Source organism: Buceros rhinoceros, unplaced genomic scaffold, assembly GCF_000710305.1.
Source record: "Buceros rhinoceros silvestris isolate BGI_N320 unplaced genomic scaffold, ASM71030v1 scaffold10943, whole genome shotgun sequence".
Classification (NCBI taxonomy): Eukaryota; Metazoa; Chordata; class Aves; order Bucerotiformes; family Bucerotidae; genus Buceros; species Buceros rhinoceros.
The window spans coordinates 136515-154915 of record NW_010401984.1 but is presented as its reverse complement, the minus strand read 5'-3'; the positions used below and the strand labels follow the sequence as shown (position 1 = coordinate 154915).

The 18401-nt window shown below is 38.9% G+C and overlaps 1 protein-coding gene across 1 annotated transcript in view; it reads right to left on the bottom strand.

Annotated features, from left to right (window-relative positions):
* Positions 1–495: 495 nt before the first annotated feature.
* LOC104490231 (transcription factor SOX-6-like) overlaps positions 496–18401 on the bottom strand; it is a gene marked incomplete at its 3' end in the record, with an annotated part of 134525 nt that continues 116619 nt past the window's right edge. Inside the window, exons 6-7 of the mRNA XM_010132492.1 lie at positions 9048–9168; positions 496–575 (exon numbers count right to left, since the gene is read on the bottom strand). Coding sequence (XP_010130794.1) covers positions 496–575; positions 9048–9168 — 201 coding nt within the window. The remainder of the gene's footprint in view (positions 576–9047; positions 9169–18401) is intronic.

Here is an 18401-nt window from a genome sequence, read left to right as displayed (position 1 = left end):
TGGCATCTGACCAGCTTAATGCACAGAAAGGTTGAGATTACCTAAATACAGAAGCTAAAAGAGTTTGCAATTTATCGTATTGTCAGTACTACACTGTCTGAAAAAAGTAAAAAAACCCCACAATAACACACGTTTGTTTTGATACACTCACTGCTCCAATTAAAGGTCGTGCACTGCAGCTACAGAGTAAAGACTAAATGAAAATAAAGTACAAAAAGATCTTCAAACTTATCTCCCATCAACTGGTCATATAATTAAAGAAATACCATTAACTCTGTCGATATAAAACACACAGAACCATGTCTTTCACTCACAGTATCAAGGTTGGCCGCACATCGCTGTATTTGCAGTACTGTAAGTACATAAGGTGTTAATCCTCCTGGGCTGTGCTCAAAAATTATTTAACATTCAGACTATTATTTAGCATACAGCTGGTTAGCAGTTTTCCCCTAAAATGTTGGCTTCGATCCCACATTTTTTTGTTCTGGCACATACCTGGAGCTGTAAAGGGCTGAGTCCAGAAGCAGCAGCAGCTGCCATTGTTGATGGAATGAACTGCACAGGGTAGTTATCACCTGTCGGGAGAACAATGCGTGCAGGTTCAGACAATGAGCACAGAATAGCAGCAGACAAGTGCAAACATGGACCGAGGACTGCCTGTGCTCCACAGCACTCCTCTAAGCCTAAACATCTGCAAAAACAAAAGGCTTCGCTGGGCACAGACTTGCCACGCTCCCTCAGAACTTTTTTGTTAGCAGATAGCTGGTAGGCAAACTGGCAAAACATAAATGTGATACTCGTGATTTTAGCTTTCAAAAGCAAATGTTCAAATCAAGTGTGTAAGCTTGGGCACAAAATGGGCCTTAAGGGTACAGGCACAAAGACAAAACATCCCAGAAAGCCCTGCTGTCACCACATATTTCTTAAAACAGGAGAAATTTGTCATAACCCAAGAAATTTCATCCCTATTTAACACAGGGCGATTTCTTCCCAGTATTGAGTGGCTGCTTCCTGGGAAAGCTATCCAGTTGGCTCAGCACAGGTTGAGGTTGTTTCTTGTTTTGCTTTGAGGTTCTGTCTTGCGACAAGACCTCGTTTAAGGTAGTCAGAGAGAAAACCAAAATGAAATAACTTTAAAAAATAGTTCAAAATATAATTTAACTTTCTCTTAGATCTGGGACTCAATGAAATTGATAGATTAGGAAATTTTTCACTTACGTGAAGATTGATGCCCTAAAATTTCTATGTTCTGTTCGCAGGAAACTGAAAACGTGTGCCCTCTGCACTGACAGAAAATGCTCCAGAAAATAACCTTTACATCACTGTGTCTTATAGCATTTATGGTGTTCCCACATCTAAGTCACTGCAACAATGCGTCGCACAGTGCCACTGGGACTTCTAGTCAATGTAAAGGATGAGGGAAGGCTGAAATAATGAAGCAGTGTAATCTGTAATGTAAAAAGTAATACAGTGATGGATAAATTACACAGTAACTATGATTTAATGGAATATCACTTTGGCTCAAGCTACTTCAAAGGCAGTGTTCTGTACTATCCATAGGTTACATTTTAACAGGCTGCTCCTCTGAAAATTTTTGAGATTTATAATAATCAGTCTGTTTTACATGAACTTTTCCAAGCTGAAAGCAGAATGTAGCAATAAGGAAGACGACAGAAATCCAAAATCGTATAAATCAGGACATTCCAAGAGCCAGGTATTTTTGTCAATCCCCTCAAATAACTAATGATAGCTGTTGGCAGTCACTGGGTTCCCCAGAACTCTCCCTTTTTTCCTCCTGCAGTGCTATTGTATTCGGATCAGTTTGAATGTTCGGTTGTTTCACTTTTTTAATAAATTGTACATGTCTAATCCACAAGGTCTCTTTGCATCATATCCATAATACCTCATCAGACCATTGAGCACAGTATGTGCTTGTACACAGTCCAGTAACAATTGGATTCTGATTGCATGTGGAGCTCTGCTACAATGCATTCACTAACACGATATTGTACTGGTGTCCTATGGAGTAATGTTCAAAATATCTCCTCTTATTTTCCCCCTTCCATGAGGTTGATTTTAGTTTGCAATGATGTTGGGGATTTTTTTCTCTAAAAAAAAAAAAAGGCAACAAAAACCCCCTAGATCCTTTTCTCAAAGTACTAAAGCTGTCTCTTTACCGTTAAGTAATTCTACTCATCTCTTTGATATTTATATGAAATTATCTGAATAAATAAGATCCTAATCTAAGTTAAATAATGTTTCTTACAGAAACATCTTACAAGGTTTTTAAAAAAATCACAAAGATGTTGAATTAATGATGCTTTAAATGGGGGGGAAAATAACGATACGAGTTATCGGCATGGACTGCCTTGCAGAACATTTTGGAGGCATTCTTTCTTTAAATATCATGAATTATTCATTCCTGTTCCACACAGCAATCTCTTCTTTCTCCCTCCCCCTCCACATACACTTTTTAAGTTCAATACCAGTTGCTTTATTTGTACTAAAACATTTTCCATGTCAAACATATTTAAAAAAAAATCAAACTCTAAAAGAATTCCCTGCGGCACTCCTTTTTCACAGCTGTCACGCTCCTATGGTTTGAAATAGCCAGATATTTTATAGACACACACACGCATGCATGCACGCACACGCATACACGGTAGTTTTGGCTTCACAGTTAATTTAAGAGTATCTCCACCACACCCTGTAGTGTTCTCTTGCTCACCTGCTGGCTACAGTCCTTTCTTTTGTTACAGGAAAAATAGTTATGTCATTTATTTGTTATTAAAACATAACACTGTCTCTTTCCCCCCACAATTTAACACGTTACATTACGGCTAAGTCCTGGTATGTAAGCAGTGTCTTTGTGCTGAAGACAAAAAATAATTCTCTTTCAGCTCTGGAGTACTTTGCTGATGACAAAAAGCAAAAGCAGAGTGAAGGTACGTTTTTCTGCCTTGAGGAAACTGAGCATGCAGGGAATGGGCTGGTCTTATTTTTTAATTGCAGAACGTACAAATTTCCCCCTCTCATTTTCTCAGTGCAAGAATGGATCAAGAAGCTTCTCAGTAGCTGTCTTGGCAAGAAATCAGTCAATGTATTCTAGCAATTTTTTTCTAATTTGTTTCTCAATTTGGAATGCTCGCATGAGGATCCATTCTTTTAATTCTGTGCAAAAGGCAGCAGAACGTGTTCAAACAGGTCTGCTCTAGGTACTGGTGTGTGCCGGCCTTTGATAACCACAAGTGAGAAGAATGCTAGAAGAAAATCTGTCATGTTTTGCAAACTGATCTCTCCAATCTCCTTGCTGCGCTGATTGTCTATTTACACTTGGCTGCCGTTGTTTATATATAAATTGGTGTTTACAAGCCATGGAAAAGTATGCCAGACTTCTGTTTCATTTGTCAGGTTGAGCAACATTTCCAAATGAATAAAAGCAATGTGTAAACATTTCTTTTTGTCTTGGATGAAGCTTAGTGAACTTTATTTATAGGACGTATGGACTTACTTTCCAGAACAGGGCTTTGTGAGCTGTGAGGAAAAAAAGGATGCCTGGCTCTTATGAGAGTCAGGGTAGGGGGAAGGTGTTGCTTTATTACCTGTCTTTCCTAAAACACAATTGTAAGACACAAGCTGACCTCATCTGACTTACAAAGCTTTCAGTTTGATGATAGTTTCCCTATTTTGGGACTGTGACTTAAAATCTGACTCTTCACGCATGGATCTCAAACTGCCACTTGCACACTCTCTATGCGTACTCACAGCGTAACAAGAAATAGAGTCGGAAGAGATATAAAGATCACAAATTCCACAGCCCTACCCTCCCAGGCACAATGAACAGTCCGAGGAGGGTGTTGTCAGGATGCAGCAAGGAGACAGATGTGCCCTTCTGCAACATTCCCACATAGGGCACGCATTTTGTTTGTGCAGGAGCATTTTGTTCGTGAGGAAGATGGTAATAGAGGTAACTGGCAAGGCCATACTATTGAGCATCTCCCCTGTCCGATGACACTACCTCAGTTCTGCCTTTGCTCTAAGCAGGGTCTGCCACCAACACTGCCTTATCGCCATCCTCATGTCACAGCAAAATCAGTTGCCCCGGCAATTGTCTGTCTGTGGGTAAAGAATTCCAGTGCAGAAATCCAGTTGAAAATATTAATCTGCATATTACCACTTCCAGCTCTTACCTCAGCATTTAGGAGTGAGACACATATGGATTACTACAACAAATCCTGAGGTTATGAATTCCTTGTTCCAACCAGACAAACCCAACAGGCAACACATGACAGACTTAAATCACTCCCGGGGAATTTCCATTAGAAACAAGACTCATGCAGCACCTCTGCCATGCAAAGATACACAGCCAACTCAGTACACAGTTGATTTGATGCACGCTTTCTGTTCTCACCTGCCAAGAAGAACAGTAACCTACTGAAAATAAGTTCTGTGCTGTGTAAAAATTAAACCACACTACAGCTTTAGGAAAAACTTCTGAAAGGCCTGTTCCGAATGGGAACTGCAATGATGGATATCAGTGAAGTCCAGCAGATCTAAGATGATGTTCATTACGTGGATTAGCTACTGTAATCAAGGAGTTTAATTAGTTTGATGACAAATATCTCACACTATTGGAATGCTTTGAGGTCCAGCTGGCTGATAATAAGCCTAACAGTTTTGTTTGTCATGCTTTACCTAAGTTCACTTTCACTGATTTCAAAGAAGTTACCACTAATTTGCCCCATTGCAAGTAGGAACAGAAGCAGGCCAAAACGTTGGCTCCATTTATAACTATTTTTGCCACCAGCCCAGGAAAACATTCTCCATTTTCACATTTCATTGTATTGCCAGCATAGAATTATGTCTTACAAATTATTTTTGTGTATAAAGCAGAATGACCTAGGTAGGCAGACAGGAGTTGCTTCTCAGCCATTCTTATCATGGGCTTTATATACCTCATGTATGAAGTATATGAAATGCATTGAAAATACACTGCAGCATATCACTCTACAAACCCTTTTAAATAGAGGTTTACAATCTCCATGCCTTAATGTCTCTGTTTTCAATAATCTTTTTCAGAGGTACTTTCCACATCTGGTAAAGAACAGATACAAAATACTTGCAGTGATCATTCATGTCCAAGTCACAGGGACTGCTGTTACACAGCCAGCATGGAGAGCAGCCCTCCCACTCTCTGCTCAGAGCAAACAGTAGCTCTGCTTGAGCTCTGCTCAAAGTACCGTCTGGCCCCTGCCCAGCGTTACTTCGTATCTTTACCCTGTTGTCATCTTAACTACTTTCGCATTTCCTCTTAGCCACAAAACGTGAAGGAAGTAATACTCGAGGCACTGCAAGATGGAGGAGGGAACTGGCTTCCTCCTTATCCCACTCACTGTCTTCTCCTCTTGACCCTGGGCACTAATGGGGACACGCTAATCACATTCATGGTTACTCCAGCCCACTAACTTTTCCTGGATGCATGTGGTTAGTTAAGTGAAGGGAAATTTGCAGTGGGAGAGGGGCTATAATGGTACTTATGCTACCCACCAGTTCCAAGTAGTGAGTATAGTGGTCACAGTCAGAAGGCCAGCGCAGTTGCTTTGCTGTACTTGGAATGCAAAATAATTACATTAACTGCATAGCATCTCTAGGCAAGTATTAGCTTCCTAACAGCTGCCACTCTCAGCTTCCCACTGGAGTAAGTGGCAACCCCCACAACCAGGTATGCTACGAGTCTCGTCAAGCGCCTGCAGGTCAATAGTCACAACAGTCATTTGAGATGCACAGCGCCCTAAAGTTTTAATTAATCCGGTATACAGTATAAATACTGAAATATGTATAAAAAATTAATTAGGTGGTCTATGCAGCTCTGATTTCTCAATTAGTACTTACCATGCCGGAAAATTATATTACATGACTTTGAGATACATAAGGAAGCATGGGACTTTGGGGATTTTTTTTCTAATGTGATTATTACTTGTCATCAGCACTTGCTAACTTTGGCCTGTTCCACCTCCTAGAGCTCCAAAATATGGGGGATGGAGGGTTACAGCCACCCCTCGCAGTAGAAAACTCTGTCATAGCTGTACACCAGCAATTTCCTTGAGTCTTCTATTCAATAACGACTTTCTGAGCTCAGGAGTTCAGAGGCAACTAAGGCATGTGCAGGAAAAGCCTGTGAATCGAATAAATTCTCCTGTCTTCTTACAGGTCCTTCCATTGAGGGCATGACTCAGAGCAGTGTGTTAAAGAAGTAGCATTTTCTTACTTCAAGGCATAGAGTTTATGTGCAGATCTGCAACAGTACTTGGTAACTGCTATCTTGGCATCGAGCTAAACAGCCACGACATGGGTTCCCACTTAGCCCGTGAAGATACATCTGCATGGCCACAGGCACATCATCACACCCCTACAAGGCAGGACTTCTCGTCTTGGCTGCACTTCACACTAACTCTGACACACTGCTTCCAAGTCGGATTCAGCTTATATCTAGCCCATTTTGTGGGCAAAGCAAAGTAAGTGGCTGTGCACACAATATGTGACAACCCCTAAATGACACAGTCAGTTTCAAAAGTACTCAGTTCCCACAGCTCCTATTATTGAAATCCCTCTCGCCGTATTTTCTGAATGTCAAGGGAAATTGGCAGTGTCAAAACTCAGATTTGCCTACATCAAATTAGGATAAAATGAAACTAAAATAAATAGAAACTAAACAGGCAACCAAAAAGAAAACAGTAAGTATCTGAACGGTTAATCCATCTCCTATCTTTCCTCAGAAGTACGAGCAAGTTTAAACTGACAGTTACAGAGGTGAAAGTTTCACGTCTCACAAAAGTAGAAGAGTACAGGTAGTAGCAGTCAAGTTCATAAATATTCCTCCGAAATGACTTTGAAGAACCCTCTCTATGAAAGAGAGGGTACCTTAATGAAAGGTAATGAAAGAGCGTACCTTAATCTCCAGTTTCATTAATTCCTTAACTACTGTGCCGAGAATGCCAAAAATAGGAATCACTCAATACTAAGTGTCGTTACAGTGGGGTTTTTATCATGACGCCTCTCCAACAGAAACTACTAGCTTGCCCAGCTACCTTTGCCACACGCTATAGAACTTAATAAATGTATTAAAAAAAATTATCATTTCTTGCAAGCCCCTGGGTATAATCAGATCATCGTGACTTCTGGTCTTTACTAGCATCAGCTGGATACAAACCCACATATACGGATATAACATACTAGCAAACAGCTTAGCTGAGTTCCAAGACACGTAGGCCTTGATTTCTGCCTGTGCTTCGTTCTTTTAACGTGTGTTATAGATGTCTCTGTCTACATTCTGGCAACTAATCAAATGCCCTAAAGCTGTATCACCTTCTGCTGTGATCAACAGATCACAGGTAAAGCTGTATAAGCTCAAGGTACAGTAAGGAACACTTCAGAATAAGTGCAGAAATCTGTTTTGCACAGGAAATCAAGTTGGTACTCTTCATCCCCAGTCATTATTGTACCGAGCAGCCTACAGAGCCAAAACCAACAGAACACAATTTGACACATCTCACCTTTCAGGGAGAAGCACATCCAACAGATCAATCATTAATGGTCACTATTCAGAGAGTACCTCAGATTAAAATGGGAAAAGCAAGGAAGCTAAGGCACATGCTTTCTCTTGTCTGTCAGAGGAAAGGTATTAGTCAGAGTATGGCGGACAATTTCCACAACTGGCAGCTCTTACATCTTTGGAGATAAAATGTTCTTCACTTTGGTCCCCAGCTGTTGTGAGGTGGTGCTGTGTGTAAATACCATCATCCTGTGCCATCTAAAGCCAGCTGCCTTTCAGAGCTCCGTTAACTGGTTCCTGTATACGGTGTACCAGCTTGTTAAAGCAGAAAAGAACTTTGGGATTTCTAAACCTGAAAAATAAGATACTAACTGGACAAAGATTCTGTGTTTAAAGAGGAATGTCTCTAGACTAAAGAGGCAGTAGGGAGGAGGATAAACGGAAATGCTTGCTGAAATCCTGCTTGGCCTCACTTCATCTAATATTAAGTAAACTTGCTAGAAAAGATTTTAGGTTCAACCTGGCTTTTAATTAGTACGCTGTTTACATTGTCTGTTACGAGGTTTTACTTTGGATTTGACCCTGTTCCTGCTGTAGCCAACAGCAAAATCACCACTAACATCAGTGGAAGCAGGATCAATGCCTTACTTTGTACATTTTGTATTTAATGACAAAAAAAGAAACTGGTATTTATGTTTTGTAATTATTAGTTATCAGGCATCCTGACAGGGAATACTATTAATGAGCAAAATAAGGTTGCTGCTTCTGGACTGAGGTCACTTACAAAGAATGTACAAATGAAAATAAGGTTGACTTTTATTTACTTAACTATCTTCCTACATTGCATTCCTTTGGCAATGTGTCTTTAAACATTTAAAGCCCTGTTTACAAGGAGGCTCTGAAAGTAGCTTCAAACCATTATATCCCTAATTGAATTCCCCAGGAGTCCTGTAAACTCGGAGGAAAAAAGAAAGAAATAATAACATTTGCTAAATCATCTCAAAACATATTTCACTGCAAGGTTATGTGACCTGTTACCAAATCTGAATGATGACTTGGATTGAACTACTAAAACCTTTTATTATTCCGATTGAAATCAAACAAAAAGTTACCCATTTGAAGCCTGCTAATTAAATTATACTTCCTCTGACTTTTATCACTAATTAAGTGTAAGAATTTTGGCACAAAAGACAAGTATACTGAAGATAACAGAATTAATAAAGATATATAGCTTTTGTAGAATGACACGAGGCAGACCAGATGCAGATTTCTAGGCAAGTGGGCCAGTATATTTAGAGCACATGATTTTGTGGGAAATAAAGGTAAAAATATCATTATGTTCAATAACCAATATTCTATCTACCTCCTTCAAACCAGAAGGTTTTTTTCAAGTAGAGTTGCAAAACTCCACATTATTTCCAACCAGACAGATCACAGAAGAAGCTACAGTGAGCATCTTAAAATGTTAAATAGCTTCGCATCCCTGTCAGCTTACCTGGCTTATAAGTTATTCCTGGTGGGAAGAGGAATCCCTGCTGGGCTGCAGCAGCCGCTGCCAGTGTCCGCTGGTCGTGTGGAAAAATTGGGATCATGAGCGGAGGCATGTGACCCTGAACCTGCTAAACAGAAGAGAGCCTCTGATCAGAAATAGCACAAATTTGTCTTGACAGGTATTGCTCCAGTAGTGATAGTGTTCTGGTGTTCACGCAGTCCCACAGAACCTTCGCCTTAATGTAATCCCCCTCAAACTCACATTATCACATCAAAGCCCTTACTAACATTGTTTTTCCTCAGTGTCAAAGGTGCAACAGTCTCAGTGAACTGCACATTTTCCTACTTCTTCCTGGTTCTGTTATTTTTTTTAATTAATATTCCCTGTCCTGATACAAGGTAAAAAGGTACAAAACCTTTCTAACACACCATAGGTTCTTTAAAAAGAAGACTGCTATGTATTTCTATTAATTTTTCACAAATTTTCTCCTCTTTGGTCACAGACAGCAGAGTGACAAGCGTTTTGAAAGTAACCTAACACTGCAATAGCTACTTTGATGTTCAAATTTTAGTATTCTTAGGGTAATTTTAATTCTGAGATCTTACAACATCGTAATGTTCATACATGTATACCAACAACTCAGGTACGTTATTTCAAAAATCGTACCACAGTACTAAATAGTCTTCTAGTCAACTCCCCAGCTCTCAAGATTTAAGGCCTCAACATCTTGGCTCCCAATTAAACTAACATCCTTCGCTATACACACCTCACTATAACATATAAATTGCTTCTCTGTCTAAGCAGTTTTATAGCTTTATGCACTAACATGTAGCTTGGTAATTATGGAGCTATATTCAGAGACCATTTTGGAATAAAACCTACTATATCAAATTTAATTTGACCTTAATAAATTTATCAAAAAGCACAAACATGCAAAAGCAAAAAATTTTTCACCTTATACCAGCATTTTTATTCAACACATAGAAAATGTGATAGAATTGTGTCTGTCAAATCCACACGTTAATTTCTTAGTTCCTTAATTTATGCTACATGTGTTTCAGAGACAGGGGCTAGGAACACAAAGAGGTTTTTATCCATCATTCCTTAACCCCAGAAGTACCCAAGGGTTTGACTATGATTTTTCTGATTAGTAGTTAAGCAAACATATAATGGTTTATATATCGAAGCTAGTAAATGTAGGACGAAATCGAGTTTTTAGGTGGAAAAAAAATTTTGCCCTCATCCTACCATAAATCAGTGGCATTAAATACTATTAGAAAATTAAAGTACACTTCAAGCAATTTTTTTTCATTTAATTCCTGAAAAACTTTTTTGGTCAAATCCCATATGTTGACCTATGACATTGTTTAAATAGTGCCAAATTTTCTTGTCATATCCCCATTACTTTCACAATCATTGATGCAGTGCAGAAATGCTACTGTGTGTGTCTATGAGGGTTAATTTACCAACAACTCTCCTCTTGGGAAAGCCCTAAGATGTAGGTTAATAAAGGTCAAGGAAAAAATAAACACTTTACAGTATTTTTTTAAATCCATTTCTTCAGGAAAATCAACTTATAATAAAAAGGTCTTTGTGCAATTACTGCTATGGCACTGGGGCGTGAAAGAAACTAGCTTTGGGCAGCTCTTTCTCTCATTTTAGCTGAGGTAAGCCTGGCTGTGCGTTTTAGGACAGGAGTTAAACTTGGTTAGATTGGCGTTGATCCCTACGTGCCCAGCACAGGCATTTCCCTCTGATGAAATGGTGCTAGTTCTGCTGTGTGGTGTTCCTTTACGCTGTCTCTACAGGAGTACAGCAAAGGAAAGCCACAGGCTTTGTCTGATAGAAACAGCTATAGGATATACTGGAAGGAATTCAACACAACACAACTTACAATCATTTTCAGTATTTCCCAGCTAGAGTCTAATCTAACGGACCCAAGCCTTAAGACATACCCCTTTCAATCACCACACACAGAAGGTATTTCCATGGGGTTGCAAAGGTGCAAGTCACCCACACAATCTCACAAGACACAGAAAAGATCAGAGTACTGTGGTTAGAGTGATGGTGCACACGTACCTACAGCAGTGCTTTGCACCATAGTGTCATAAAAACAATTCCAAATGTGTAACAACCAAATCCTGCAATGTTTTTTTTCTCAGTTTCCCATTCCTGTAGAGTTGGATGCATTCCACCATATACAAAATGATATTTTGTTGTTGTTGTTTTAATTTCTCAAACAAAAGTACTTCTGTAAGAGTAGAGAATTACCACTGCATGCTCTGGCTATCTGCTATTCTTCCTTGAAATACTACTCTGAATGCTGGATCAAGTCCTCAGCCTACACAAATCAAAGTAACTTTGCCTAAAGGTGGCTTACATTTAGAGTGTAACTTTGAGTTTACACTTAAGAGTTATACAGTCTGAAAAAAGTCCATACTGAACTGGCAACCATTCCCTCCCATGGGCTTTCCCTCTGGCATGTGTTAAACGTCATTCCTAAGGAAATACTGGTTTCACCCAGAATTATTACATACATAGATGTCAATTTTGAGCACAGGTCAACTGAGAAGCACAATTAAACATTAAAAAGGAAGAGAATGTACGAGTATCACTGATCAGTGAATTATGAACATCATAAAATGAATGCAAAAAACTGAGTAGGCACCTTAAATTTTTACTTTTTTTTTTTCCCCGAGGGCATTATTACTACTATTATTATTGCTGTCATTGTTATTATTTTGATCTTACTGAGGGAGGAGAAATTGGGAGAAGGGGCTGATTGCTGTACTTCATAAAATCGACTACATGCCCAGAAATTTTTATTGCTGAGATGATCCTCAGGTCTTTCTGAAAACCAAGACTGTAGCAGATGCCCAAAAAACACTCTGTCTCTTCCCATTCGCAAAAATAGCGTATTGTTGGATCGGCACTTTCCCCTTTTGTCTCCTCTGTGCTAAGTTGTTGACGATGCCATTTTTTGCCATCTGCCCCAGAGCTTCATTAAAGATACATGAATGGACTAACTGGGCTGCTATCTTGTGAGGAACAGGTGCTATTGTTTGTCCCCAAAGACTTGCACTAAAGATCTGACTCGGAATACTTGAGAAAGAGCATCTGCAGCAGTCAGTCAGAGAGTAACTTGGCAGAGCCCGGACTATGGGCTAATATGCAAACAGTGACACTCAGGGGGACTCATTTTCTCTTTCATGAAGACTTTTTTTTTTTTTTTTTTTAATTTGGTGACTGGTAGTAAATGTTTGGGCTTGTACAGTTCTGCCAGTCTGTATCTTTAACTGAACTGTGCAAACCATGGGAAACCTGAGTATATGCTTTCCAAAATTCAGTTCTGCAACCTTGAGTAAAATCATCTCTTATATAAAGCTACCCCGTAAAATTAATCTTTGTTTCTATACAACAAGCTCAGGTTTAACTGTGTTAAACATGAGAAGCTCCAAGATTAGGGAACTCTTAAAAGGTAGTGTACCATTCCTTTAATATCCCATCACAACTCTGACAGCCCTGGGGAACTGATTACAGCACTTCCTCGCCTGAGATCTAAGTCAGGAAGCAACTTTAGAGCAAATCAGCCCTGATTAGTTCAAGGAGCAACTTCCAATTTGATTCTCACTGAAATAATAAAAGCTGGTGGCCTGTTTGATAAGCTGGGCAAATCTGCAGTGCTTTGTCGCACAGTCATGTGAATGCTAATCTCAGAAGTTGGCTGGACAATCCTCCTTGTTAAAAAGTCATTAATGGTTAGTGTTGCGCATGGAAAATTGAAGCCAAAGTGATATGTCATACAAAAATAATGCCTTGAATGAAAAAGATCTGCCTGTTTTGGATAAGGAACACAGCGCATTTAGTGAGACTAAGAAAGAGAAACAGGTTTGTCTTTAAAAACCAAAGCTACCTCAACAACAAACATTCCAGCTAGAGAAGAGAAAACGATGGCAAAAAGGCAGCTCCCACATTTCTGCTGAGCTGCAAGGATCACAGGTTTCAAGAGCAGAAGTACATCCCATCCAATAACGGTGGCTGAATTCCTCACAAACTTTTCAAGATCAAACTTGACAATTTGCACAGTTCACTTCAGTAAAGCGGAGAATTAAGTGCCATCTTTCTGAGAGATAGTAAGCACAATCTTTATAGTATCTTATCCCTTCCTTAAAGCTTTTCTTCTTATTACAACCAGCACTAGCAGAAAGCAGTGTGATAGGCTACATATGCTCTAATGCCAGAAGAATCCAACATCACTATTTAAAACCATTGCCCCACACTTACTGAACCAATAAAATCTCTGGACCCTATTCTCAAGTTTATAGAAGTCTTCAGAGTTGTACTGAGACTAACAGATTTCTCCAACGCGTGTTAGCTGAGAAGCCGATCTTTGAAGTTACTGAACTGACTTGGTTTTTAGTATAGGATGAACAATACCTTTTGTCCTTGTGATGCTGCAACCTCTGTAAGAACCAAATTAATTCACAAGCAGGTTTCAAGTTTTTGTAGTTTAAACTTGAATTTCTACCCAAGATTTTTTAACTTCTTGAATAATTGGCATAGTCAGACTACAACTTTAACCTGTCTATGCAGTCATTAAGATTTTAATTTCCATAGTAAAAATGTATTTGAAATTTTCTTCTTTCCCATTTAGAAACTCCAGTTTCCCAGGTAATGGCAGTGTATCAAGAAGTGATCTGCATTTTCAGAGTGCTCAAAATATGTATTTATATGATAAAACATAATGGCTGTAACTGATAGCTCGACAGGTTACATTTTAGACTTATTCGCTTTAAAAATCTTAATGGCACGGAAAGCAGCGTTTGTGTCCCCAGTAATACTAGTGCAAGTTTTTTAACATGCTGCATATTATATGTATTTACCTCATCTGCATTTTAAACAGTCTGTATACAATACATGGCACCATTATTTTTACACCACCATTGGAATTTTATTTATTTTAATAATTAGCATTGGGTTTTGTTGTTCTTTGTAAGAGAAGAAATGCAAGTTTTTAAAATTTGAATTCTATTTAGATTAGATCATTTTTGTGACTGCATGAAAGTAAATGCTACGTTACATAAAGAAGTGGGGGCTTCTATGAAAACATGTATGTGAAAGTCAGTAGGATCACTTAAATGGTTAAAAGCAGCTATGTACTAGGATTCTTACAGGTTTGGGCCCAAATCTCCCCTCAATGTTGTAATGAACTCATGCCACGACTGAGACCTTTTCTGGTCCCAAAAATGATCTATTTAGACAAACTGCAGAAGAATTGTAGTGAAAAAAATAAAAAAGGTCTCTTTGGTTATAAAAGAATGGTCTGGCTGTTTTATTTGTGCTGTTCTGATGAAGTAAAGCAACTGTAAGGCTGGTAACATTAACTGACCCATTCACTCACAAAGAATTTGGCTGCTTCATGTGCGAGCGGTGGCTGGGCCTTTTGTTCAGAGCTCAGAAATGTAACTGATGAACTCGCAAAGCCACTAATGCCTAACGTTCTCTAATGTAAAGATAAGCGTTTGGGTCCACTCCGACATATTAAGTCAGAAATCCCCTCTAGCATAACTAATGCCAAGGCAGGAGCTGGGACTGTGTGTGAGGAGGAATGGCAATCGAAAGGTGGGTTCCAACAGACCAAAAGTGATCACACCGGCACTGCATCGTAGCTAGGATGCTGAAAACCACACTAACATAGCTCCTGCACTGAAAATTATTCAGAGACTACTTTGTGCTCCTGCTAGCAACATAGAATCACTGGAGCTATATCTATATAGGGAGATATATTATGTTCTAATTTATCTGCCATCTAATTATCTACCGTCTAATTGAAAAATATTTCCTCTCAGTGAAAGTACATGAGCCACAAAGAAAATGTCTGCCAATGAGATCCCAAGGGAAGTGCTGGCAAATAAACTGTAAAAAAGATACCATACACTTGCAAAGTGAGAACATTTCATATGGAAAATACTATGAAAAATACGTAGCCCACTACCGAATTTGTAAACAGATTGTAACTGCTATTTTCTTTCTTTTCTCCTATCATTTTTTCCATTTGTCCAATGCTTCAGCATGGGTTGGAGATTTAAGGCTATGGCAGTGGCCACATTAATGCGAAAACTGCAACCATGATCATACAGCAAAACAGAACATCCTTATTTTTTATTATTTCTTCCTCACTACTTTGAAACTTTAAATGAACTAAATTTAAGTGTCATCCACTTGGGAAATAAAAAAAAAAAAAACATTAAGTAAATGGTAAATTTCCCCTCTACTTGGGAAACAAACATTTTGCTACTTGGGGTAGCAAAATACTACCAACCACACTGAAAACAGAATAGCTTTAAACACTAGCTCTCACTGAACTTCTATTAGCCTCTCGTCGTATCGCCCTGTTTTTATCTATTTATCTATTTCATCCTTGACTACCTGGAAACAGAGAATTCACCAAAGGTGATCTCATGAAGTTAAGAGCATGATAAATGATAATTAAATTTATTTAAATTGTCTGTATTTTAAGAAACTCTCACTAGGAGGGATGGAGAACCTCTCTGCTATAGAGAAATAAATAAAACATGTTATGCAAAAGTGAATTTATAGTTCATTTGGAATTAGAGATCTACCACCTTTTCAATCCATACAAATGCATAATCTTGTCAATTAAATATTATTGTTAAGGTCTAGTAGTATGTTAAAATCACTTTAAAGTGCAACTAAGGAAAATTCATGTGTGTTTATTACTCCTTAAGGGTCTATTAGTGGGTATTTTATTCAGATTTGTGTTGTAAAATCTGCATAAACTCAGCATATTGTTATCCCCATGTGTGCATTTGTTTGGTTAAAGCATAACAGCAAATCTCTATTTCTGCAACTTCTGGAAAAGTCAAGAGAAGTAAAACAGTCCTAATTTTAATCAGATACAAACAGTTATCTCTACAGAAGTGAAGAGTTGACTATTATGCAAATTGTCACAGTTAGTGGTCAGCAAGCCATCACAGAAGACTGAGCAAGTCAATTATTTCACATATTTCCAAAGACTAGTGAAGATGTATGTTTCTCATTTGCGCCTTGTCTTAGTCATGCCAAAATAAGAAAAATATTGCTGTCTAATGATACTTGTTGATATTTTATATACAGAAGCTCCATTACTTCAAGTTTAAATCTAAATATAAATTACGTCAGAAAGTCCTTATTAGCTTATGCTTTTATGGTGATATCAAAATGTGCAAGATTTTTGGAGTACATTGAGACTTCCTGTTGATGAAAAAATTTAAAGCAAGAAATGCTTTAAAATTTGCATTTCATATTTGTGTTCTCAAGCAGTTTTCCCTCCACATCATTTCAAGACAGAGTTCTTTTCTGGAAGAGTAGCCATCACTAGTTATGGTTAGAGTTCTTCTATTATATTAAACAAACAGAGAATATATCTGAAATCCAGGCGGTCACTGATGCTAACAGGAGTTCTGCCATTTACTTTGTTACTGAAAGAATTCCTTCCTGATCAGTACATTGTTTTTAAAGCTTTCAGTATTTTCATTGATATTCCAAGATTTGTAACTATATTGTATTGTAACAGTATAAGCACTTAGAGCTTTTGAATCCTTTACAATTATTAATTAATTCAAGCTGAAAGACCTATTTGGAGGACAGTACATCTACAGTTTACACAGGAGGACACCCAAAGAGGCCTTGATTTCTTTTTCAGTCACAGAAATGACAATGCATAGTGGATAGAAGCCAATCCCACTATAATCTGCTGCTTGTAACCTTTAACACCTTACCGCACAATTGTATAAAGAGCTCCCCAAAGTGCAGAGCTATGGCTAATGAGGGACATGCTCTGCTGAAAAATCAGAATGAGGCAGCTTTTGAGCAGGAACATGTCAGCACTACACGGTTTAGTCCTTGAACACTTGTATACTGGCAGGTAAGTCACAGGTTCAAAAAAGAGACGCCTTTCTCATCCCGCCCAGTCCTATTGCCATTTCTTCAGGTATCTACCCCTCTGGGATTTCACTCTTTACAGACACAAGTATTGATGTTTTTCTCAAGCCTAAGTGGATAATATTCAAGAGACTAGGACAAAGGAGGTATTCACATCTGGTGAGAACATTCTTGCTTCTGTGTATTTTTGAAAGAGATTTAATGCAGAATAGTAACCTAGATAACTTCCAGAAATCACATGATGTTTATGGAGTGTCTGTATCAAAACACAAAGGGTTATCAAAGGCAATTATGTGGAGAACTAGTTTAATGCAGAAAACTCCTGTGTCTGGAGATCAAAGTCAAATCAGAATACTGATTGCACGCAAAAATTAATTTATTCCATCTCTTCCTAGTATTCTCAGATTTTCACATGATCTGACCGTCTTTACCCAGAAAGGGCTCCAAGAAACCGGTGTGTTTGCACAGTATGACTGAGGTGATTGCCACCACTAGGTATACAGAAATTATTGCAGTTTTGGGAGTACACAACAGCTTCTAAACTGCCAGCGACTTAGACACAGCCTGCTTCCTTCCTACACCAACTGTGTCTGGCTCAAAGCAGTTATATTGGCTCACCGACTTTCTACAGCCTTTATGATTCATCTACCAAAACGTTTTGAAAGAACAAAATTGTTAAGGTAAAATAAAGCAGAAATCCAGCAAACTCATATTTAAAATGAGCATTAGGTTATCCAGCTTTGGGTGTTAAAATTTCAGCATCAGCTATATGCTCCTGAGATAAACCCGTGCTGCTGTGCTGCCTTTTCTGCAGAGGATCCTGACAGTCAAGAGGGAATGCCATTCTTCCCATTTTCTGGCTTTTCTCGAGTTGTCAGAACTCCGGTGGTATTTCAAGTGTGCTTACAGCCTGTGAATAGATCCGTTCCATGAATTCTATGACCACACGTTAGAGTGACACTGCTTTCGGAGTTGGGGTATTTTCTTCAGTTGCTGATGACAATCGGTGGGAGTCAATAGCACCAAGCTGTGCTGCAATTCCCCTTCCCTGCCTGCCGAACCTGCCGCCAAGGGCTGGCTCCTCTGCGGCCCAGCGGGCTGGAGGTGGTGTGATGAAATGCATGGGCAAATCTACATAGAATTCCGGGGCAGTAACAATGGCCCTTTGTCCAGCTGTGGCTGTTCCCCCCTTTGCAGCCAGGCCTTATCTGCTCAGGAAATGCCTGCTTTAACTGACAGGTAGGAGATTAAATCTACAGCTGCTGAAACACAATCTCCGCTCTGTTAGATAGGCTTTCATTGAAAGGCACTACAAACACATAATTTGTTTATGTTGTACCAGCAATCTTTGACAAAGCAGACTGTCTAGCTGAGACAAATGTGGTTAAACCCATTTATTGTATTATTTCTGCT